Source organism: Trichinella spiralis (assembly GCF_000181795.1).
Source record: "Trichinella spiralis strain ISS 195 chromosome Unknown Scfld2, whole genome shotgun sequence".
Classification (NCBI taxonomy): Eukaryota; Metazoa; Nematoda; class Enoplea; order Trichinellida; family Trichinellidae; genus Trichinella; species Trichinella spiralis.
The window spans coordinates 4,389,746-4,415,225 of NW_003526941.1; the positions used below are offsets into that span (position 1 = coordinate 4,389,746).

At 32.5% G+C, this 25,480-nt stretch overlaps 4 protein-coding genes across 4 annotated transcripts; 1 reads left to right on the top strand and 3 right to left on the bottom strand.

The window, feature by feature from the left end:
- Positions 1–522: 522 nt before the first annotated feature.
- Tsp_03473 (acetylcholinesterase) lies at positions 523–7,931 on the bottom strand. Its single transcript, XM_003379774.1, has 5 exons — positions 6,614–7,931; positions 5,059–5,190; positions 2,013–2,399; positions 770–1,964; positions 523–691 (listed from the first exon to the last, which is right to left on the bottom strand). Exons 1-5 carry the CDS (start codon positions 7,929–7,931, stop codon positions 523–525), a joined length of 3,201 nt encoding a protein of 1,066 aa, XP_003379822.1.
- Positions 7,932–8,109: 178 nt separating this feature from the next.
- Positions 8,110–8,501, top strand: Tsp_03474 (conserved hypothetical protein). The gene is made up of 3 exons (XM_003379775.1): positions 8,110–8,144; positions 8,192–8,265; positions 8,287–8,501. Exons 1-3 carry the CDS (start codon positions 8,110–8,112, stop codon positions 8,499–8,501), a joined length of 324 nt encoding a protein of 107 aa, XP_003379823.1.
- A 1,763-nt stretch (positions 8,502–10,264) lies between these two features.
- Tsp_03475 (putative SH3 domain protein) lies at positions 10,265–18,604 on the bottom strand. Its single transcript, XM_003379776.1, has 23 exons — positions 18,556–18,604; positions 18,168–18,332; positions 17,332–17,433; positions 17,137–17,246; positions 16,175–17,069; positions 15,741–15,824; positions 15,432–15,565; positions 15,143–15,353; positions 15,016–15,078; positions 14,748–14,941; positions 14,508–14,670; positions 12,493–13,587; positions 12,228–12,307; positions 12,099–12,160; positions 11,989–12,045; positions 11,767–11,881; positions 11,563–11,697; positions 11,384–11,507; positions 11,288–11,330; positions 11,019–11,100; positions 10,821–10,945; positions 10,632–10,760; positions 10,265–10,316 (listed from the first exon to the last, which is right to left on the bottom strand). Exons 1-23 carry the CDS (start codon positions 18,602–18,604, stop codon positions 10,265–10,267), a joined length of 4,269 nt encoding a protein of 1,422 aa, XP_003379824.1.
- A 2,109-nt stretch (positions 18,605–20,713) lies between these two features.
- On the bottom strand, positions 20,714–23,722 carry Tsp_03476 (hypothetical protein). Its single transcript, XM_003379777.1, has 8 exons — positions 23,560–23,722; positions 23,033–23,467; positions 22,389–22,463; positions 22,041–22,123; positions 21,798–21,819; positions 21,304–21,415; positions 20,881–21,004; positions 20,714–20,758 (listed from the first exon to the last, which is right to left on the bottom strand). The coding sequence occupies exons 1-8, from the start codon at positions 23,720–23,722 to the stop codon at positions 20,714–20,716; spliced, it is 1,059 nt and encodes a 352-aa protein (XP_003379825.1).
- Positions 23,723–25,480: the final 1,758 nt, after the last annotated feature.

The following is a 25,480-nucleotide window of genomic DNA, read 5'->3' on the forward strand; positions in this document are numbered from 1 at the left end:
ACCCTGATTAAAGGAAAGGTAAAATGTGAACAATAAAGCATGTAATTTTAAAGCTATATAAAAAATTATTGCGAATATAAATTTTAAACATTCCGTATAATTATTATTATTATTATTTTTTTTCTTCTTATTCTCTCGAATAAATAAATACAGGTAAAAGATACAATCTGAAACGTTTACAACAAAACATTCATCACATTCAAAAATGTTCACAATTTGGATTCGAATCTTATTTATAAAACTGAAGTCTGCTTCTCGAGCGTGAAAATAAAATTTCTACTTCAACTTGGTTTGGTCAATCAACATACAACGCTTAAATAATTTTTAACAGAATTTTTGAAATGAAAAACAAAATAAAAAACAAGGAATTCAATTTTGAATGGGATGCGTTGGAATGTGTGATTCCTGTTTGGAGTGAAAAATTGGTAAACTTTTTCTGATAAAAATCCTCACTTGCATTGCCTAAATCAATGAAGCAAAACAAACGGTGAATGAAATTCATTTCACAATGAACGCATAAATTTAAATAATATTCAGTTTACCAAGTTTTAGCTGTCTCATCAGGGAACATTCATATTTCAAAGGATTCCATTGAACAGATACACCGCTTTCGTTGATCATCAAATATGCCGGATTTTCTGCAGTATACAAAGGCCATTTCACGTGTGCAGTTGAATTTGCAGTTGGTTGGCTGAAATGGAAAAATTATCGTATTTTTTGTATGCATTTTGTTCATTTTTATTTAAAGTGATAATCAATCACTGTTTACCTGTCATAAACAAACGAACTCCAATATTCCATTAAAAGTTTGCTTATGAATTGGTCATGTGGTGAATAATTGCCGTTTTCCGGACGCAGTGGCACACCGAAAATGAATTCAATTTCATATCCGTGCATGGAACCCATCCATTGTGGCCATGGATTTCTTTCCGATCGATAATCAAACTGACTGAGGTATACACGAACGCCCTTGTCAGTTACCAAATGCACCGTGTACAACAGATCACAAGTGAAATAAAAGTCGCCAATCATAGCGCTCAGTGCGTCTCGTTCATTTGCATAATTTGCAAGATAATATTCCATCACTTGTTCGAGCTGATGATGATTTTGAAAATCGCCGAAAGCTTCTTCAACTGCGGAATAGAACTGAGTTCGACTGATCATACCATCTCCGATGTTGTTGAAAAATTTCGGCATGTACGTAGGCAACCAGAACGAACCTTCGTCACTGTTGAAACAGACCAAAATTGTCGTCTTTTTCATGTTGCCGGTAATCAAATTGCGCGAACTTTCTTCGCCGAAAAATAATTCATCATTTATAACTGGCGCGAAGAGAAAACTGAGAAATTTTCCATTCCACATTTTCTCTGATTTCGATTGAATATCCTGCGCCGGCAGTTTTCTCAAACAACGCAACAATTCCAAATCACTTCCTGAACATCCCAAGCTCGATGCCAATTCCCTGGAGTGGTTTTTCAAAATTTCCCTATCTACAGTAGCCCAGGATGAATTCATCGTTCCACTTTGTAAAATTGCATTGTTGAACAAATGCCAACTGTTTTTGGCCAACAAATGCGACATCACCGCAGCCGCGCCCGCGCTTTCGCCCATCAGCGTTATTCTACTGGGATCACCGCCGAACAGTTGAACATTCTCTTGTATCCATTGCAATGCCAGTCGTTGGTCCAAAAGACCCACGTTCGGAGGGGCCTCTTTGTCATCCAAGTAGAGAAATCCCAACGGACCCAGACGGTAATTGATATTGATGACAATTATTCCATGTCTTGCAGCAATTGTAGACCCGTTGTACAAATCCAATGATGGACTTCCGCTGACAAAACCACCACCAAATATCCAAACCAATACTGGTGCATTTTTTGCATTGGCCGGTTGCCAGAGATTTAAATTTAAACAATTTTCGGTCATTTCGAAACTGGGATTCCACATTTCAGTTCCGGCAAAGCCTAAACACGCCTAAAGAGGAATACCAACAGAGAACAATGTCCACTCACCTGGATAGGATTGATCAACGTATTGATAACAAGGAGGAGCGGATGTGTTGCTGTAAATTATTCCAAACTGATACGAAGCCGGCAACGGTTTGGCGAACCGATAATTGCCCACTGGTGCATGTCCGTAGGAGATGTTCAAAAATTCATAAACTGTAGCAGTTGTAGTGGTGGCATTTTCCATTTGCAAGACGGTTCCTTGCAGCCAACCGCTTGTCGTATTCACAAGAGCAGTGTGGGCTTTCGACGTTTGGATAAACGTGAAAAATAAATTGACCACAAGAATCACAACCGCCAACGAAATCATTGACAATGACAAATTTTCAGACGAACATCCAGCAAAAGTCAAATTAATCCACTGCTGCTCACCGGTGACCAATCTAACTGAGCCTAAAATTGTTCAGTTGCTGATATTGATCAGAAAGCAAATCAAAAACTGAAATAAATAAAATTTGATTGCTAAAAAAATTCCAGAATAACAACACGCTGATCAAGATTGTATGGAAAAATGATTGATTGACATAATTTACAAAAGAGTAAAAAAGGAGGCGGGGGATGGGGGAACAAGTTTTTAATGAAACAGCTAACTAACAAGCAAGCAAGCTAGCTACACAGCTAGAATAGTGTTTTAAATTGATTTATTACAAAAATGTGATAAACAAACAAACAAACAAATAAATAAATAAATAGTAGTACTTACATTGAATATATATATAAAAATTACAGTTAATGAAGAATTTTATTTCCCATTCTGATTGTTGTACAACAATTAATACTTTTCTGTTGAAGAAATTTAAATTATTATTTACTTATTTGTTGTCTGTTCTTAATATACAGCTTTTATTGTAAATTTATTCATTGTATAGAAATGCATACTTGCTGTTTAAGATGGTGTCTATTTGTAATAAATTCAGCAATAAAAGTGTTTCACGGTGTTCAAGTTTGCCCGTATTCAAGCTCTGCTGTCTAAACTGCCCAGTTTCTGAAGTAAAAAAATTAGGTTAAGTTTAAAATTAAATATTTCAGCTGGATCGTAAGCGTATTGTAAGTAAGCGGTTAACGCCATTCGATGAATCAATTAATCGACACTCCTCTTATACACTACCATTATCATTTACTGCACCATCATCTAAAATGGCATCATTCGTCATAAATATGGTAAATTTGTAAATAGAGTGTGAAGAAAAAAAATCCATTAAAATAGTGAAGCTTAGCTTCCTTTAAAATTATTACTGCAATCACACAGACCAGTTTTGTTAATTACTTCACATTTATAAGTTGAAAAAAATGATATTAAAACCAATTTTATTTATTAAGCAAACAAATAAATGAATAAAATATATAGTATGCAGTTTTCAAACAATATTAATTGATGAACAATTTTAAAATAATATTCGTGAATGCTAATTTCCATCACTGTTTCTTACTTAGCTGCTTATTACTGTAATTTCTACTTCACCTGAAGAATTCATTAATGCAACTGTGTAATAATAATAATAATAATAATAATAACATTGCAGTTATTTTGCAACTGCAGTAATAGGCCGGATACAACAAGTAAGTGCATGTAAGTATTGAATTGCAGCTCATTTTGAAATAAATACAATAATTTAAAGTTACAAAATTGAATACTGAAAAAAGCGTACTGCTCATTATTTTGTTGTATGATGAAATAATTGAATTAATAATAATGAAATAGATGCTCAAATAAATATATTTGATTTCATATTTTTGAAATTTTGAAAAAGAAAGCGTTATTGATTAAGGAATGAAACTTCGTTACTTGTTGACTAGATGAAAAAGAAGAGATGAACGAGTAAAGGAAATGAAAATTTTTACTCGAATATGATTAAAACAAAAAATCATAAATTGAAATTAACAGATAACTTGAAAAATAATTCTTCTACATAAAAATTTATCATATCGAAAATTCAGTTTAAAAATAATCAGCAAAAAATTTTGTTAATTTACAATAAAATTCAAATTTAAACATTTTTATTACAAAATAATTAATTATTTCATTAAATTAAAAAAAGAACAAATGAAATAAAATGAATAAATTTGAATTGTTCTTGTTCATCATTAAAATTTCCATTATGGTGTATAGAAAAGAAAAAGAAATAGAAGAAAAATATGTATCAATTGAAATAAAAATTTGAAATTAAAAGTTGAATTTGATGAAAATTTGATGTAAACGAATGAAATCATATTTGAACAAAATATATTGAAAATATGTTAATTAATTGAACTGATCGGAGAAATAAGTCTTACCAAAAATTTTGAAAAATGAAAATTGTTGAAAGAAGAAAAAGAAGGAGAAGATGAGGGAAGAAAAAAGGAAAATATATACTGGAAATGTAAAGAATAGTTTTATTCGCATAAAAACAAATCAGCCTGTTGGTCATGTGAAGCAAATTTAGCATGTGATTCGACTTGACCATTGAAAATGGAGAAAATGAGATTTTATTAGAATTTAATTCAATTTTATCAGCCGTTTCTAGGAATTGTATAGGAAACTGGCGGTAAATCGAATTCGACGCATCAATCTCTTCTTAGCCGGCTTAATGACAACGAGCAATTCCAATTTATCTCAGCTTAATTACAATGGACATCTATTTTACACATTTCCCTTGCACACAGACATACACACACACAGAAGAGTGTCGCACTGTTTTTCCATCCGAGCAACTGAATCTACTTTCGCTTTTTCCACTACCCCCTACCCTTTTTCAAATGGATCAATTTGAGGGTAATTTGAAAAATGAAATTAATTTCATTTTACAAATCACACACACCCACAGACATGGATAGAGAATTAAAAATTATTATTATCAAGCAACAAAAGAAAAAAAATAACAACATGAAAGAAAGTTTTATTATTTTCATTTATTATAATAAAATTAACTGATTGATTGATTGATTAATTGATTAATTGGTTAATTAATTTCAAAGTTTCTCATATCTTAATAGATGACAAAATTGATAAAAATGCATGCTTTTTTTAAATTTTATTTGTTTTCAAAAGAAAGAAATTTCACTTTCAACTTACTTAAAAAATAACTTCTTTCTCCGTTTGTTGCTAATCTTGAAATCTTTGCTATCTGATGTGAATATATGCAAATTTTTCTCTCCGTATTAAATAAATACGCCAATAAATAATAATCATCAAAGTGCTTTTTACCTGAAAAGCAAACACAATTGTGTTGTTATTTTTTGTTTTCATTTTATCGAAATGTGAATAATTGAAATGAAAATTTTTGAATAAAAACACTGCTTGAAATTTGTATTTTCTATTTATTTATTTATTGTAAATCACTTTTGAAAATTCGTATTCATCTTTGATTATTTCGATTTATTTCTTTTGTTAAAAACGTACGATATCAACCAATTAATAAGAAACTTGCTCATTCATTATCATCTAATTCTCACTAACAAATAGAAAAAAGTTGGAATATATAAATAAGTTATCATCATCTGCTGAACAAACAATGATCGGCATATTTATTGAATTATAATACAATTTATCTATCTTATATCAGTCAGTCGTTTAATTTGCCTTTCAAAGAAAACAAATATAATAATGTAAAATAAAATGTGGAACAATTATACATGCATCAAAAGTTACTTTTATTAATATGCAGGTGGAATATCGTCGTTGCATGATTGAACCGAACCAAACTGACGGTGAAATTGATCGAACGCGACTGTTTTCATGTAACAAATTGAAACTACTAATCGACACTAACTAATACTGCAATTAGGGTAAATAATCGTCTATGCAAATAAAGTATAATGATAAAAATTGTTGCACAACATACGCTAATGTTGTTACTGTTACTAATGGAAAATCTGAAACAAACAAACCTAAATCGGTCCACAATTTCTCGTTTATTTCACTTTAACTATGTTTTGGCCGCAATTTAAACTTTTTCACATTTATCTACAATAATGCAAACAAATGTTAATAATAGCAATAAATGCTACTTATTTGTTAAAAAGTTGAACTCGAGCAACAAGCTGAAATACAGCAACAGCAGGAAAAGAAATTTCGTTTCTTTTGGCATAATTGAATGAATAAAAATATATGTATATATAATCGTAGTAGAGACAAATTTGCAAAAATAAACACATCGAAGTGAACAATATGAAAAGTATTCTTTTCTAATTTATGAAAGGAAAAATTTGAATAACAACAAATAAAGTTTATACAAACGCACTTACAAAGCTGTACTTCGTTCTAGCAGGGATTTTCGGTTGTATATCTTTGTTTTCCTTATTACATAAACAAACCCCCAACAACAAAGACTCACTGCATACATGCACGTATGTATGCATGGAATTGTGGCTAACAAAATGGTCAAAAGAAGAAAACAAGTTCACCAGTAAAAAATAAGACGAGCGTAATTTGTTGTTTGCCAGCAAGTTCGCATATTAGAATCGAAGAACAATATTGTTTAACAATAGAATAAAAAAGAATAAATTCACTGTGTAAAGTGGATTTGCTGAATTGGCGCCATGTACAGGCGGTGACGGGGGTACTTCTAGAGATTGATGTCCGTTGACAGCGGCAGAGTGAAATTTTTCCTGTGTTTGACGCTGCTTACCGGTGGATTTGAAATTAGCATCCACATCAGCAGCGGCAGTTGGAATCGTTTTCTTCTGTTCAGCATCAGCAGAGGCTGGTTTAGACGTCGTTTCAGTTTCAGAAACAGTTGAGAGGGCATTCGCTTCGTTGATCATGTCGGCAACGTAGATGGCGTATTTCGGAACCAGAGACCAGTCGATATCCGCTTTACAGTTATCGTAAACGGCGCATATTTGCAGTGAATAGAACGACTCCGAAGCTTTGGAAAATTGCTTCAATTCAATGTGTTCAACAGTGCTGGAGAGGTTCGATGTGGTCACATTAAATTCAGCCAACGGATTGTTATTCCAAGTATAGTCAACTTCAGCTGTCCTTAATCGATAGCTCTTTGTCGGCTTTTTGCTATTTGGGAATTTCCATTTAACCATTACATTTGGATCGATTTTGTTCTGTATTGAACTTTTGGAAACATCGCTTTCAATATTCACGTCACAGTCAACATCACAAGTGGATGTTGGTTTGCCCATTTCAATGGGACAGTGTAAATTTTTCACAGATTCACATTTCAAATTTAAAATTGGGCTGTCGTCAAATTCAGTCTGACGAAGTTCCATGCAGTTATCATCTGAGTTGAACAATTTTTGATTGAGATGAACTCTGAGTTCGCAGTCGTGTTTCAAATAACTCAATGGAATAGAAAAGTTTCCACTCGTGGAATCAATTTCCGGCTCAAACGTCCACTTGTTGAAAACTGTCTTACAATAATACGGAGAAATGCTAAGAAATGACGATACAATGTTCTTGTTGTCCTGCTGTGCTGTTTTTTTGTCTTCAGTAAAGGTCAATTTTCCACTGATCATTTCAGTTATGGTGTTGAAATTCAAATTACTAATTTCAATGGTAAATTTGGTCTTCAGAGGGGTTGGCGATGGACCCAATCGGATCAATTTCGGTTCGTGAAGTTCATCGTTATTATCATACCAGATCACTTTGAAATCCTTCTCCCGGCACAGTTCGTGTTTGAGCAAAACAAAGCGGGAAACTTTTCTAGTATCCTTCTCATCGATCAACAACGGTTCCCATTCGCCCGGCTCTTCAGTATACTGTTTGTCGGTTCCATTTCGAAAGTAAATTTCTCTGGTCGATATTTCTTTGATCTTTTTGGCAGTGAAAAGCTGATTCCAATAAATGGTCACCAGTCGTGGATCATTTTCATCAATTTCAAACTGCAATGCAGCTTTGGGATCGTTTGTCGTCGAATCCACCAACCTGAAGCAGCAGATCACCAGCAGCAGATGATGACAGACTGCAATTGACACAACGATTCGAGAAATCATTTCCTGTCAAAATATGAACAACAATTAATAAACACTTGAAAAAATTTAAACAAATTTCAAAAATTATGAACACAACGAACATCCAACGGAACCAACAATATACAACAAACAACACAGCACGCTTATTCAACGAGCATATTATTAATATTACTATAATAAAACAGCGTGAAGTGAAAAAATGGATGTGAGTTTGAAGCGAATTTTCAAATGCCGGTTATTTTACTGCAGTTTTCATTATGTCATTGCTGATGTTTGACCAGATTCGACTGGATGAGACGTGAACAAACAACAGCTGAGCATCTCCATCTGACTTCGCTTCACGCACCTTTGGTGCGTCTTTGTAGAAATTGATTAGCCTATTTTTGTGATGACTTTCAATTTGACATTGCCACCCACACCAAGCAGCATGCGCCCCTGCGACCTGCTAACTTGGAGATACATGTCCTTCTAACCTTGACACCAGCCAGTCAGTCAGTCAGTGTGCAACAACAGCCAACTGGTATTGTCGTATCGACACTATGGTTGGTTCTTCTCATTTGTCCTAGAGCTGGAATATGCAATTTCATTTAAAGATGGCAATGCAACTTTGAAATTTTTTCAAAAAAAAAGAAAAATATAAAAAATAAAATGAAATTTCCAATGGCAAAAAAACTTACTTGCAACTAATCAAGCTTCTGCAAGGCAATTTTTCAACAAATAGTTGTATGATGCATCATCATATCGAACGGAAAGCACCAGTCAGATGTAGAAATGATCCAGGAGAAAAATGAAAACTATTCTCGTGCATTTCTATGGACTCCCAGCACTCTTAAACATTCATCTATCTACCCTTGTGAACGTTCATCACCATCCCATGGACACATCACTTCCCCGAAAATGTACAATGCTTAAATATTATTCCATTTCATCACCATCATTTGTCAAATTTTCATTTTTGTCAACAATTTTCGCATGAAATAATTGTTCTTCAATTATCAATTTTGACAAATTATTAGAATGTAACCTTTTAACCCATAAGTGGGTGAAATTTGTCATTGTATTATCAGGGACAAAAAATTTTAAAATTGGTTGAAAAATTCTCACCAAAAAATCACAACATCACAATAATACGTCTTGCTTGAAAAATGAAGAAAGACAATTATTTTCAAAATAACATTTCACCTTACAAAATATTCAAAGGAAATGGAGAAAGACATTTTTACAAGAATGACGCATTCACAGAACAAAAGAAAATAACCAACTTTTCAACTTTACAAATGACAATCGCAACCTTGTACGTTGAATAGTTGAAACAGATCATATATATATATATATTATATAATCATATCGGTCAAAAGACCCAGTGCAATAATTAATGTAAAGTAAAAGTCATTTATTCTTTGCATTTTTGGGTAAAATTTAATTAATTTACTAAGCATAAAAATGGTTTGCCTATTTCAAATCTGCCTGAAGTTATGAAGATAACAGATAAACAGAGCTTGAAATCTTGATCAACTTACATTTTTCAATTCACTGCAACTACGTAGTAGAACTTAATGGAAAAATGACATGTCTCATTTTCAAAATATTAATAAAAATTATAAAGATATATATCACCTGTCAAGCAATTAATTAACCCACTGCATGCTGACTGAACTGCCAGGCAAAAAATTTACCTGCACACAACAGTGAATAATAATCATATAAAGTAGTGAAATGGATTTTCTTTCCTACTTAATAATAGTAGCTGTAATTGCAAAACCAACTCATCAGACAAAACGCAAAAAGGAACTATTGGAATCGAAACTAGAACCATTAATTTGATGATGACCGACCGCATGGTATAATCGTTCTTAGGCAAGCGAGAACAATGCTTCCAGATGTACTTTGGTACCAGACAATGTCAGTTAATTAAACTAGAACATCTTAATTTAGGATCGCTTTATAAAAATTTTATACATTCAACTAGAAAACAAGTATTATTACAGATAGATTTTAGATACAGAATTGTTTCTTTGGAAATTCAACATCAAAGATAAGTATGTTAAATGAATTTTTTTTTAAATATCAACGATTGATGAATAATAATAATAATAATGTACTGCCTTATGTGTAATGAACAATTAATTCAAAAGTGAATTATGAAATTAAAAGAAAAAATTTTGTTTTTTCTTTAAAGTTAAAAAATCAGTAAGTTGTGCAATACATAAAATAATAAAATAAAAATGTTACTTAAAGACTCAAATGTAATATAGTATAAATTGCAAAGTGTGCTTGTTGTCCGTGGGTTGGCAAAAAGCATGCATCATGCACAGCCTTCTTTCTCTACAGTTGTACTAGAAAAATTTGAACATTCAATATATGTTGCATGAATGTTTCTTTTCATCATTTCTCACAATATAATGCCTGAAAAAGAAAAAAAATAACCAATTTAAATTCTGTCATTTATTATTTATCAGACAAACGGTGAAATGTGCACATTATTTTCTGGCATTCTATGCAAAATAATATAACATTTATCAGAGCACATTAGAAATATAAGTCAAAAACAAAAAAAATGTGAAAAAAAAGAAATCAGATTTTCAAAAAATCTGATGACGATGTTTCAGGTTGTGTGTGTGCAGAATAACTGTGTGCTCAATTTATTCTTACAAGCAAAAAACAGTAAGCACTGGTATTCATCATAAGTGCTTGACGTAATTTCCAGGAAATGTACCAAACTTCCCTGTTCGTAAGGACGTACCAATAAACCATCCATCATCGCAACATTCTACCACATAGACAATGTCGCCTCTTTTCAGTTCTAATTCATCTGAATTTGCGGGCAAATATTCGTAGATAGCTTCATATCTAAGAAAAGAAAATTTGCATTTTCATTCATTTTCAAATACCGCTTTTATTATTATTCACGTGTCAATCTGTGACGTGGCAGGAGACGTATGCTTCGTGGATACGCTTCTACCAGGAGAAAAAAGTGAAGTCGTCGACTTTGTTTCGTTCGGTTTAGACTGCAACGATGCAGAATACAATTTCATCTACAATTTGGACCACGTACAAAATAATGTGCAAATAATACGGATATAACCAAATTATTTTTTTTTGCATTACTTCATTTAAAATTGCTTCCAATGGATCAGCTTTTCCATAAACTACACCGTCGACAACAAGTTTTCCGACATCATCATTTTGTCTTAAAAGTATCACCATTCGTATAAAAATAAATCAGAAAATATTCAATCGAAGAAAAAAAAATAGTAATTGTAAAATCAACAGTGGCTGCTGATTTGATAACTTTAACGATTTCATTTTATACAAACTTGATTTCCGCTTAAATTTGCATTATGAAAACTGCAAAAATAAAGAGAACAACAACATACTTTTTACTTTTAGATGGACGTTTGTCGAATACGGATGCAAATTCTAAGAAAAAATTGAATTAGAAATGAAAAACTGAAATGAAATTAAAAACATACTTGACTTTTTGTCTATTATACATGGCTTGACGTAGCTAGAAGGGAAAATACCCTGCTCTCCACGTCCATTAAAACCGAATGACCAATTTTTGTCAACTTCTCTTATTAAATTCACTACTTCACCCTGGAGTGAAAAAATTAGTATACATAAAAATTGTGATGAGCAATAAATTGTGAACCTGCTTAATTGAAAGCTCTCTTGGTCGACGTGCGGTAAAATCGAACAAAGCTTTCGCAGTACCATGACTTCTATTTCGAATTTGATCCAAAAACAAGCCGGAGCTATTCGTCGCTGCTGGAGATTCTGAGATTACCTAAATAAGCGAAAATTAATTTCATCCATTGTACCCAAATGATTAATAATTAAGAAAAAAAACACATACTTCTACGTAATTAATTGGAAATATTCCTACACGTCCATTCACTTCTCCTTCACACCAATTTGCATCTATTTGACGACGAATTATAATTTTATCCCCAGGTTCAAGATTTAACTCTCTAAAAACAACACTTTTAGGTGATGTACAAAAACTGAGAGAAATCAATCTACCATCTTCACAAAACTAATTTGCCATACAATGAAGTGACAAAAACTGAAAATTTACCTCGCATTTTGAGCTTGAAAGTTGTAAAGAGCAAGAGCTTTGATTAATTTCGAATCTCTGAAAATTAATGATCTTAAATTCAATAATTCCAAATAAAAAACTCCACTTACGTCCTACGAAGTGCTGCCGCTGGTTCATTAGAATCAGATCCAAAGGCTTTCTTTCTAGATGACTGAAAAATAAAAATTATATCCATAAGTTTCATTGTATAAAAAAATTTGGAATAATATATCACTTACATGATCGTCAAATGAGCGAGGTTCATCTAATACTGATCTGGAACGAGGAGCGCGCTCTCTTTTGAAATCGTAATTTCTACCTAGATACCGCCAAAAGCATAGATAATAAATAATGTGCAAACAATTTTCAAAAATGCTCAAAATAAATGAATAAGCAAATATTCACAAATCATGCAGTGAATCATCACAGTCGAACAACACACACTGCAATACACAACTGGAAAGCATGATAAATTGAATACACATCATCATTATTATATATTACCATCATCATCAGCAGCAACAGCAGTAGTAGTAGTAGTAGTAACTTGGCGTTTGATAAGGTCATTAGCGTGAACAAGATGCTGAGCAAACGATGACCCGGAATACCGATCGTCAACTGTTAAAGCACACCTAGGCGACCAACTCAATTCCCATCTCCACCTGTGGTGGGTGAAATACATTCCATCTTGAGCTGAACTATTATTATTGTACTCAAGTTCAGATGGTGCAGTCGACGGCGATTCAGATGCGAGAACAACGTTCAAATCTTCGGAGCATCTACTGGAAGTATTTTCCTTCATCCCATCGTGAACGTTCGCTTGGCAAAGCTGATTATCCGAATCAACATACAGCAGCAGACTGTCGCTTAAAGTGACACTTTCAGAGTTGTTGTCCCGCAACCAGTGCAAATTTTGTAGCACCTGAGATGGCCGTCCGTAATTCGAACGAGCATCATCGCCGTCGTTAGTTACTGTAGTCGAGCTAATTTGCTCAATTTCATCAAGTGCCATGCTGAGCTGTTGGAAAACTTCATCGTAAGCTTTTTCAAAGTCCACCTCGCGTGAATAATTTCGTGGCACATTGGGAAACGCTTCGCAAAACGATTGGAAAGTTTGCACTGATTTTTCATCCGTATTTCGACCGAAAGTCATATCGTAAGCCCCAGCCTGCCACAGTTGAACAGTTCTGTTCAGACGTTCGCTTTGGAGATCCGGCCGCAGACGGTACGGAGGCAAGTGAAAACTGACCGTCTTCGACCGTTCCAACGCATACAATTTGGAACCGCTGTCGCGACAACAGACCGGAAACGACCACGCACCAAGCTTGCTTCTCTGAGAACGAAAAGCCGACGACGAATAATTGAAATCTTGATCATACGCAGCAGAATGTGCTGAATCGCGCTTCTTCGGCACAGCTGTTGCATTCAAAAAATACGGTCGCCCCTTCCTGCGAAACCCCTCATCCCCCCGGGTCATCGAGCTCAAGCTTCGCAAATTGGCGTCTGCTGAACTGCCGCACTGTGTCGACGAATCGATTTTCACAGAAACATAATTTGCAGTGGAATCGGTTTGCAGAGGATAACATTGCAACCAAAAATCTAAAAACTACTCACATGCAATAAAAAGTCGTCGTTAGTAAAAAACAAACAAAGCAAACAAAACGTCACTGCAAACACATCAAAAAAAGCAATACAGCAAACGTATGAGCAGCAGCACATATTTTTTATTTGCAGGATTATTCATTTTATTTATCTGCAATTGGGATCAGAGGAAGCAAAAGCTTGCATCGAGCAGAAGGTTTTGCGCATGCAAATGTCATCGTGCAATTGAGAATTGTGCTCAGTCATTTTGGTTCACAATTTGATAAAATAATAGCAGCGATCTTAACCAACAATAAGATTATTTCCACTAATACTGATCTTGTGAAAAAAAACGAAGCTCACACTTGCTAAATTCCATAATCTAGTAGATTAATTATTTTTTAATTTGATGAATTATTTGATATTTAACATTGAACTTCAAACCAAACTAAACCGTGATGAATAATTTAAGCAAAAAGAGAAACTCGAAGATAACTTAATTAATAGCTTACAGTAGAAGCAGTTGCATGTGATCAGAAAATTCGATGATTTCACGAGAAGACGCATTTCACATGATGAAGGTTTTTACAAACGAATTCGACAATGTGCAAACAATGTCTATATGTTTGCATAAGATTATAAATAAAAAAAACTTTTTTTAAATAATTTCCTAATTTAGGCTCACAAATTTATGACAATGCAAACAAGCATCGCACATTTTGTCAATTTTTCTACGTTCTCAATTTTCAATTTTGGAAATTTTTGAAATTATTTCAACATTTTTCCAATAAATATACTCATGATGTATTTTGCTTGAAAATGAATAAAATGAAAATAATAAAAATCTATAGAAAAAGAAAACCAAATAAATATACATGCAGAATAGATAAAACCGATTGAAAAAATTGAGTTTCTGTCTGTCTGTCTGGCAAGCTTACCGATATCAGAATAATCTTCAGCCCGAAGAACTTTTCTGCTTTCAATTTCACGATTCAAATCTCCCAAAATGCGTTGGATCAGCCCTTGGCTAGTGTCAAGAGTGGCTTGGAGCTTTTGATCAATGCTGTTGTTGTCACTATTTTGCTGCTTTGTCGTCAAATTCTAAAAAATTTTTTGTCCATTCACATTTTGTGAAATAAGAAGGAAGGAAAAGAAAAAAAAAGAAATCCCATTTTCACTTTTGTTGTGGATGCATTTTCCAATATGGAGCAATTTCCAGGCGTGTATTCTTCTATTCTTCTCGGCTGATGGTGAAATCCTACACTTGAAGAAGAACTTCCCTGACTTGCAAATGAAATTTCACTCTGCCCAGCTGGTGAGAAAGCTCTACTTCTACCAAGAGATTTGGACCGATTTTGACGATACGTTATTGCTTACATACGAAAAGTATAATTAATTAATTAATTAATTAATGAAATAAACAATAATAATCTCGTCGTTTAATACTTGAAGTGGTCAACTGTTTAGACGGTTCTGGTGATAGAACACTTCGCGAACGACTCGGTTCAACTGAAAATATAATTTTCTTTTAAAAAACCACAAACAATAAAAATGATATTTTTTTTCAAAATACCAATCGGGTTGTCCATTTTATTCGATTGGCTTTCAGTAGGATAATCCCGAATACGATATCGCATGATTGCATTTTCTTCTAAAAATGTCCATAAATTCTCTTCTGTTTCAACATTGTAAACTTCAATTTTACCATCATTCTTGTCTACTTGGTGCAATTTTTTGAACATCATTTTGTACCAGTGATGCTGATAATTTTTCGAAAGCGGAGACTTGACAATGGAGCAAAAAAACAACAACAAAAATTAACATATATATGTTTGCTAAACAGAAAATAGAAAAAGATGTACTTCTTGTTTTTGGTCACTTTTTTGAAGAAGAAGTCCCTTGCCACCGAGTATAACTGGCGCAGAGGTTGTCGATCGAAGGCTTGAAGAAGCAACTTGATCCAATGGTCGATTTCCAATATTTCCACTGTAATTACCTGCAAATTTAATTAATTGTAAAATAAAATAAAATAAAATAAAATAACAAGCAAGCAAAGTAAAACGAAACAACAAGAATAATGATAATAAATATCATCGGGCTGAATTAATTCATTGCTTGCGCAAATTTATGCGTCACATTTTTTTCAGTGGTAATAAAAAAAAACAAAAAACGTGGAATTAGCACAAGACAAAAAATACACGCACACAAAGAGAAAGAGGTAGACGGGGTGGTTATTGTCAAAAATTGATCGAAAACTAAAAAGCATTTCAATTCAGAAATAAAACTAGCTTCAATCAATATTCGACTAGGGAAACCGGGTTGAGTGAAAAATAAAAAATCGATCCCCTACCCCTGTATTCTCACCAACTACATTCTGACAAGCTAACCGCATCATCGTTGGTAGCGATGATTAAAAAAAAACAAAAAAAAATAAATAAACATAAAAAACTTTGACAAAGTACAATTTTGAAAATTACACACGCAAAGAGATGAAGCAGAGAATAAAGAAAAAAAAATATGTTTCACCATTTGGAAACTGTTTGCAAGATGTGAATTAAAATGAAGGAATGAATGGATTGGTTATAAAAGTTGAAAATGTTCTCACCGGATGTTGCCGTTGATGTGAACGGGGCCGGATGCCAAGATGGGGAAAGCAAGCCGACCGGTGTGGGTGGAATCGTCGGCGGGGATGGGGATTTCACTTCAGCATACAACGGTTGCGTGTAAGTAGATTGCGGTGAGCAAATCGGTTCCTGTGAATTCAGCTTCCAGTGCTGATTCGACAACGACGACGTTGTTGTTGTCGTTGTTGCTGATGATGGTAATGATGTGGATAAATTTGACAAATTCATTTTCTGGTAAACTGAATAATTTTTCGCCGCTGACGGTGGTGGTTCATTTTCATACAATATCTGCTGCGAAGATTTGCTAATTTCCGAATAAGGTGTGACAGATCTGGTGGAACGAACAGTGCCAGAAGGCAAAACTTCGGTCGACGGTGGTCGATTGGTGAACAATTTGCCAGTCTGATTGGTACCGTTGGATGGAGGAGAAGAACAAGGGGACGAAGCGGGCCAGCGTTTCCATTCCAAATCATTGACAACGCTGCTTATTGATGAAAAAGTGTCGGCCGGATTGGGACGAGCTTCGGCCACTCTTCCCACTGCTTCTTGTTGTTGCTTTTCTGTCCCCATGCTGGTGAACTTCTTCACTGGCATGGATCCGTTCAGCTGAGATTGAATTTTGTTCCTCAACGTGGCCACAGATTGCGTTTCTGGTATAACAACCGTCGAACGGTTCTCTTCTTCTTCTTCATTCATCGTCGTCGTCAGCCGCTTCGCTTTAGAACCCGACTGTAAAGCTTCGCTATTATGATTATACAGGCGAGCGGTTTCAACTTCATCCTTCGCTATCACGGGAGGTGGGGGCGGCGGAGGCGGCGGAGGAGGAGGGGATACTACGCTATTTGCACACGTTGAATTTGTTTCGTTCGGCATAGCCTCAAATAATAATTGAAATACAAAACAATCGACCATATTACACATAAAAAATTATATAGCAGTTTACTGATTCAACTGGTGCTGATGATCTGTTGTATTCTTTACCAGAAGAAACCATTGGTGACTTCTCAAACTGCTTGGTCGTCGTCAAATGATTCCAGTTCGATTCGGGGTATTCTGAAAATTGTTGTTGTAATTTTTATTTAAGTTTTACTTTTTGAATCACTGTTTGCCCAGCTTCACTATTCTGAAACAATCTTACCAGTATGTGAACAAGCATCGGCGTTTACTTTATAGCTTGCCGTGCGGCTGGCACTGCTTGTGTCTTTTCCCATTTGAACGCGTGCTTTCGGAGACCACACAGCTAACCGATAAATAAACAAAAATTAAATTACAATACATCATTCTTAATAAAATTAAAAAATACGAAAATGAAAAAAAATATTTATTAGCAAATATTGACATGTAATGCAGTTAAAAAATGACATAAGTGTAAAATATTGCCTAATCATATAGTGCTGCTTTTCAATGATAATAATAATAATCGTTGATGCATTTTTTTCTGAAATCATTACTATTGCCATATTATTTCACAGAAATTGCACAACAGTAGTATGATCATCGACTGAATAAAATTCATATCCTCTATAGAATTTATATATCAAAGTATATCATCATCATTGATTGCAAATGTATATTTAACCATAATCTGCATCAATGAATACACAAATACATACATATTGAATGAACACATGAAAAGTGATTTATTTTCAATATCCAATGATATTTCCAAATATGCAAACAACAATTAACAGTGAAATAAAATCTCATAAAATCATTTCCTTCTAAAATTATAATTAAATAATAAACCAACTGACTATTTTAACTGTGCAAATAGGTCATACTTTACATTTGAATTTTATAATCAAAATATTACAAAGTTTATCAAAAACTGTTCTGCAGAACATATTTGTAATTATCTCTAAATTATGTTCAAAATAAATTTCATATATGATGATGATGAATTGATATTTCACATAAAAGTGACAATGAACGCAGAAATTTATAAGCAGAAAAAAAGTAAACAATAAGCGATACCTGGTTGATCCATGACTTTGTTAGCTTTGAATGTTGGGCCACGAAGAGTAGAATACGCAAAATTCGTATTTGAGTTGATGTTGTCCATTGATTTCGATGGTTGTTGTTTTCTTGCTGAAACATATACATGTTGATAAAATGCTTTATGTGAAATGCCGATTTTTCCTTCATTTTTCAATTTGCTTTAAAATTTGATTATTTTTAAAAAAAGAACGAAATTTAATAGACAAATAAATATTAAAGAAAACAAATATCAAAAGATACGTAATCATACACCTTATAAACAACGTGCTTAGGAAAATTCTAGAAGCTATATTATCATATTGCCAGCCAGAGTAATATACTTTTTCCTTTTCTAAGCTATTCAAACTTTTTCTGATTGACTAACTGCTTTCATCGAACCAACGCATGCTTTGCTCCAGGCAACAACTGCGCATTTACGCTTTGCAAGATTGCCAGCGATAATATATATATATATATATGTATATATATTTCAACATATGCATATGCATATACATATACATATGCTAGTTGTTTAGCGCAAACATTCAATTTCAGTGAATACATTTGATGCACACGTACATGCACGAACACATAGGCATGGAGCATTTAAGAATGGTGAGAGGTTATGAGAATAGGATGTAAATAATCATTAACGAACAACAAATATGACCAACCAACTAAGACCAACTTTAATGATATTCAACACTGAACAAGCAATGATGATGATGATGAAAGCATGCGAGCAATTGGCCAATTCTTATTTGTCCTAACAATGAAACATACAAGCGCAACAAGTTTTCAGCAAACAAAAATAAAAATAAATAAAATACAATTGAAAAGATAATAACTGCTGTGAACTTTTCAAACAATTTACAATTACAAGCATTTTACAGTGGTTGGAATGCATATAGAAATTTGTTAAACTGATAAAAATTGTTTGCCCAAGTGCAGAATAATTTCAAAATAAATTATATACTACTATGGGAAATGATGATTATTTAGTCAAAAATAAAATAATTTATCACTGATTTATCATACATGTAATGTTTATGTGTATTTTGAAAATATAATACCTGAAGATTTCTGATGTTTAGCTAAATATTAATCTGATCGATAATAGTAGCAGCAGCAATTGCAACAACAACAACAACAACAGAAAAAAAGCAGTTTAGAAGCTTTTATCAATGATAAAGCACCGTAAGAAAGACTTAATAATACTACTACTACTAATAATAATAATAATGCTTTTCGCCAGTGTGTAGTTGTCAAAAAGAATCATCATTCTCGAACTCTTTTCACTCCCTCTGATTTTGAAGAAAACGGCTGTCAGCCAACGTCGTGATGAACAAACAGCCAACGTAGTAAGTATATTGTTGAAAGTGCGGCGTGCACATGTTGATTTGAATGAGGCATATTAAAAATAGCACTTCAGGTTGTGCCAATCAGGACTGAATTTTTATAATTCAACATGCTAACTAGAGACTCAAGTAAAACTGTCAATCACCACAGCTGGCGTGAAGGTGGACTAGGCCAAGATGCATCTTCGCACCGTGGTCAGTCACGTGCTAGATGAGAAAAAAAAAGACGCTTAAAGCTTCATTTCCGACAAAGTCAGCTGCTTCCCTTGAAACCAACCATGAGCCAGAAGAACACATACCGACTCAACTGCCAATCAATTACTTCATATGCATGTTGTTCATGCTTGCTTTTCATACCACCACCACAAGTTTCATGCTGTCAATCCGATTTTTAGTATATTTTTTCCCTTCACTCTCTGCGTTACCTTTCAATTATTTTCAACCGTTGACATTAAAGTATTTGCTAATTTAACTTAAATTTAAACAATAAAAGAAAATACTTCAACAATCACTTAGAAATCATTTTCCCACAAATAAACAGTTTAATTAAACTTAAAAATTCCAATCTCAATACACTATTTTACAAATTAATTATACACAACACCACGCTTAAAACCGTACTAAACACTACTGATCACACAATTCCTATTCTTGTGCTAAACTGCTGAATGAACCATTCAAAAATACCTATTCATCTAATAACATTCATTTCCAAGAAAAAAAAGACATAAACATACAATGAATAATAATGAAATAAATGCGCATAATTTTGAAATATTGTTCAGATGTAGTCACACTACATGCATCACTGACCAACTAACTGCTCAATAATTACATTTATGAAAAATGAAATATCTTTTTAGTAATAAAATTGAAAAAAAGAATTTTTTCTTAAACATATTCAACATTTTTTACATTTCTATATACTTTGAAATGTTTTTAGAAAAGCAAATTTCCAACGCAGCTGCTAATTATTAAGCTTTTTTCCATTTCAATAAAAATTATAAAATCTACATCATAAAAAATTAAAATAAACTTCAAAACTTCAATATTGCATTTGTTTAAATTTAATAACTGAAATGTTTCGAAAAAAATAACCTATTCCTAAATGCATTTTCATAAAACTTTTTATTCGTTCCTTTGTTGTGAATTATATTATTGCATTATTAGAATAATCAATCAAATTCACGCGTTGCAGTGACAACTCACAACAATATTAGATAAGTTATGCTTCAAATTTGAAATTTTAAACACAAATAAGAAGTTTTGAATGCTTATGGTAGCAAAGAATCTAACTTGCAAATCAAAGTCTTAATTGACACCATAAACGACAAAATGCATGCAGTATAAACAAGCATACCATCTGAGTTTGAAGACGACCTCGTCTCTGTTGAATCCCGTTTTGATACAGTTAGCAGTGAGCACGACTGACAGCAACCCATTTCACCAACTGCATGTAGCTTATGATTTATTATCCTACAAATAACAATTTCGTTTTGAAAATGATAAAAAAATATTGATTCTCAAATACTTGCACAAATTAAGGCATCTGCCCTCTTGTACATTTCAATATAAATAATGTTTTTCTGTTTTGAAGCAATAATTATTGCTTTAAATGAAAATTTTCGAATTACAATTTATTTATCAAAGAAAAAAACATCAATACTTTTATATTATAATATTTCAAAATTATTATAATAATACATAAAATTATTGTTAAAACACAATTATGAAGATATAATTATAATAGTAGTTGAATAAATTTCAATTCATACTTTTCATTTTCAAATGCTGATTGTTCTTTTCCGTGATGCAATAATGGCAAAGCATGTGAAGGTCCACTGGATTTGGTAAATGAAAAATCTTCATGACTGCATGTGGACGCATCTATAAGGAATCTCTGTCTGTGTAAGTAAGTGTGTTCAAAATCGAAAGCACTGAAAACAAAGCTATGAATGGGCTGCTTTGAAGTGCATTAATGTGAATGAGCATCGATTGTTCTACAGAAAGTAAAATAGAAGTGAATTCTTAGAAAAATAATTTGATATCGATCAACTTAATCGAAGTAATTGAACAACAAAGTGATATTTCACTGAAAATATTGTTTCTAAATTTACTGCAATTCTATTATTTTCAAATTTATATATAAGATGTACATTAATCTTTAGCATTTTGAGAGTAGAATAATTTTAAGATAAATACACAATAATAATGCACTTCAAATGGGCCCTATTGCAAATAGTGCTACTTCATAAATCGTAAAGCATACCAGATAATTTAATTTTACTAATCTGAAATTTAAAAAAAAGAAAATAAAAATACTAAAATTTGGATAAAATAATATAAAAAAAACAATTAAGATCAGTAAATACTGTAACGTTTAATTAATAAAGCATTTAAAGTAATTTGATATATATTGATAAAGTAACACTATATTAAATCTATATAAAAATAATCCTATTTTTCACACTTGTATTCTAAATACTCATCAATCTGTATTTATATATAATACAAGATTTCCATCCCTATTAGCGCACAAAATTTTTTCATTTACATCAATCAAAAATTTTGATATACAACAATTTGCACAGTATGCTTAAATATATTTTAATTATTGAAATTATACTAAATTTGAAAATTACAAAATAACTTATACGAATAATAAAGGCAAATTTTAAATAGAAAACTGGTTGTTTAATCAAAAAAAAATCAATGACAACTCTTTCGTTACACGATGTCAGTTGAGATAACATTAGAAACTGTGCAATCAACTACATTACTGTATTAATTAATTAACAGGATATTCAAGATCAACTGATCAGCAATAATGTAAATAATATATGTACAAAAAGACACTTACTACTGCAATCTCGTAGTTCGATACCCTCTCGGATGGCCTCTAAGGAAACACCAAATTTATCACATCTTCGAACTCCTAAATTACATCGCGAAATATATTATGTAGAAGAAAGAAAATTTCCTTAAAAATATACTGTTGACTGAATACTAAAAATATAGATTAATAAATATACACTACAAATATATGATATTTAATAATGATAATTAATATAATATAAATACATAAATAAATAAGCAAAGTAATTTTCAAAAACATGCTGTAGAATTTTTTTACAATTGGAAAAGTTACTGTAGTATATTCAAAAAAAAATAACCCAGTGATGTTTTTTCCAAAAAAAATTCAAATAAACTGTAAATTATTGATCAAGTGAAATAAGTTGATTAAGAAAAATGTATTAAAAAAATAACAACAACAAGTCAAAGAGCTACAATTAATCAAAGTAAAAAGAAAAATGAAATTTTATCATGATCAAGAAAAGAATTATCAATTTAAGAAGAAATTGATGTTGCTTTAAAAATTACACAAACAATACATGTTTGATGAAGAAGCTGAACAACAATCGATGATCTTGATAAAAAAGAGAGAGAGAGAGAGAGAGGGGGGGGGGAGAAAAAATTTGAATATAACGATGGAAAATTTTATACCTGAAGAGAAATTTGAAGAAGAATTGACAAGGCGTGGCTTGGCATATTGTGAAGACGAAGAAGAAGCTTTTCTGAGTTGACTGTTGAAACAAGCCACATCTTGGAGTTGATTGAAATGTTCAAGAATATCATCACTAGTTTCATAATTGTTGGTGCAACTCGAATGGGTCGGTTCACTGAATGTCGGCGACGACGGCGGCACAGGAGTCACCGGCAAACTTTGTACAGTGTCGTATGCAAATTGCAAACCATTCTGCTCTTGTTGCACGTATCTTCTCACCGGGGTGGTCAAGGGTGAAAATTGTACCGGTGCCCAGCGTCTTGGTTTTTGACAATTCCACGTCGTCGAACAACTTCCAAACTCACTTCCTGAAAGCATCGATGTACTACTACTACTACTGCTGCTGTTGAATCTCTTGATCATGTCAATTTGTCCTAAAATAAGCTTTAATCAATAAAAAATCATGAAATTTGAATATAAAAGCTTCACATTTTAAAAATTATTATAAAAAAATAAAACAATTTACTCTTAAATGTTGCCGATTTTTGTGAATATTTAACAATAAAATTCGAAGAAGCATTAGCATCATCAATAGCAGAAACAGTGGCAGTAGCGGTAATAGTTGGTGTCAAATTTTCAGATATTAAATCACAAACTCGTTGTCCGAGTTGAAAAGCAGACGAAATCATTGAACGTTCAACAACAAAAAAAATAATTTTTACATAAAGTTACTCTTTTTTTCGAAATAAATCGTTGAAACCGCCGCTTTCAACCAATCAATTCACAACACACGCGCAGGTTGACTGTATTCTTACTGACTACTGCTGCTGTTATTCTTATTCTTATTATTATTACTGTTATTTTTAGTAAATGAATATCAGTTGTGACGTCTGTATTGAAGTTACGTCATGAACAAGCTTCTATCAAGCGATCGTCTGTCTACACTGAAAAGCTGACAATAAAAAATACCAACAACAGCAAATAATCCACTACAACCAATCATAGATCATAGAAATATATATATTATTAATACTAATCATTCGTTACAATTCGTACAAATAAAGTTGCAAATTATAATAAAATTACAACCAAAAAAAAGTAACAATTCTTACTTACGTCAATTATCAAATTTTGCGATGCATAATAAAATCAATTCTTTTACTGCTCAGTAAAAAATCATTACTGCCTTTTCAAAGAAAGAAACAAATTGATGTGCGATAAATTTAAATTCACTAAAAATAACCAAAGACGTGAAAATAATGTTTCATTAAAACAGACAATTAGAGAAATTGTTGAATTGCTTGAAAACGAATCAATGAAGCCATATGATAATAATAATAATAATAACAGCTTCCATGTCGATTATGTTATCTTGAATTGGAATCTGTTTACAAGACGTAGTGCGAAAAATTATTTGAACACCACGTCATAAAAATATTAATAATTTATTCATTCTCTCTCTCGCGCGGTTTCTTATCACACAGTTTTATAAAAATTGACACCCACCTCTTGCAAATTACTTTGAATCAAAAAATATAAAATACTTAACAATAATAATTATTGAAAAAATAGTAAAATTAATAAAACTAACCTTGACTGATGTACAAATTGATGAATATTTGTTACTATTAATATTTTTTAGTAAAAAAAACAAATTTAGACAAACAATGTAACAGCATGTAGCAGTGTTACGATGTTCAGAGCGGTTTGGAGAAAACAAGCTTTTCTGAAAGTGATAAATAAGCTCCTTTCCGCATTGGACAGCCCAGACCAACAGAGACAGCTGTTTAACATTTTAGCCTTGTCCGAAATGTAAAATTACCAACCAGACCAGTTAGCGGAATTGAAAATAGCTCGAAGAAATAAGAAATTTCCATTAGCCATTTCAACAAAACTTATACACGTGTATACAAAATTGTGAACATGCTATATATGTGATGGTCAATTTTCAAAGCAACAATAAATAATAATAATAATAATAATTAATTTAATTTTTCAGCTTACTTTGGTTTCAACAAGCAACTCTTGCATCATCATCGAGCTTATTATTATTCATGCTGCTTCCATTTTGCCGAACATTAATGCCAGGCTGTTGTTGCTGTTGAGGTTGAAGAAGTGCATTTTTGATTGAATTTCCACTTTACATCATGCACAGCTAGTAGCATCATTTTTCACGGCTTTTTTTCTTCTTCAAAATCGTCTCTCATTTTTCAAAATTTCCATTTCCACCAACCAACATTTGCTATTTGTCAGCTCAATTGCCGCAGACGAAGCAATAAAATTCTCTCATTTCAGTTCAAATCACGTTTGCCAAGCTAAAATTGGCAACATTAATTGTCTTGTTTCGAACAAAATTCAACATAATTCAATTATGCTATTTTACAATCATTATATTACATATGTGAAACAAAAACAACTAATTAATGTACAATTGATGTGTTATCAAA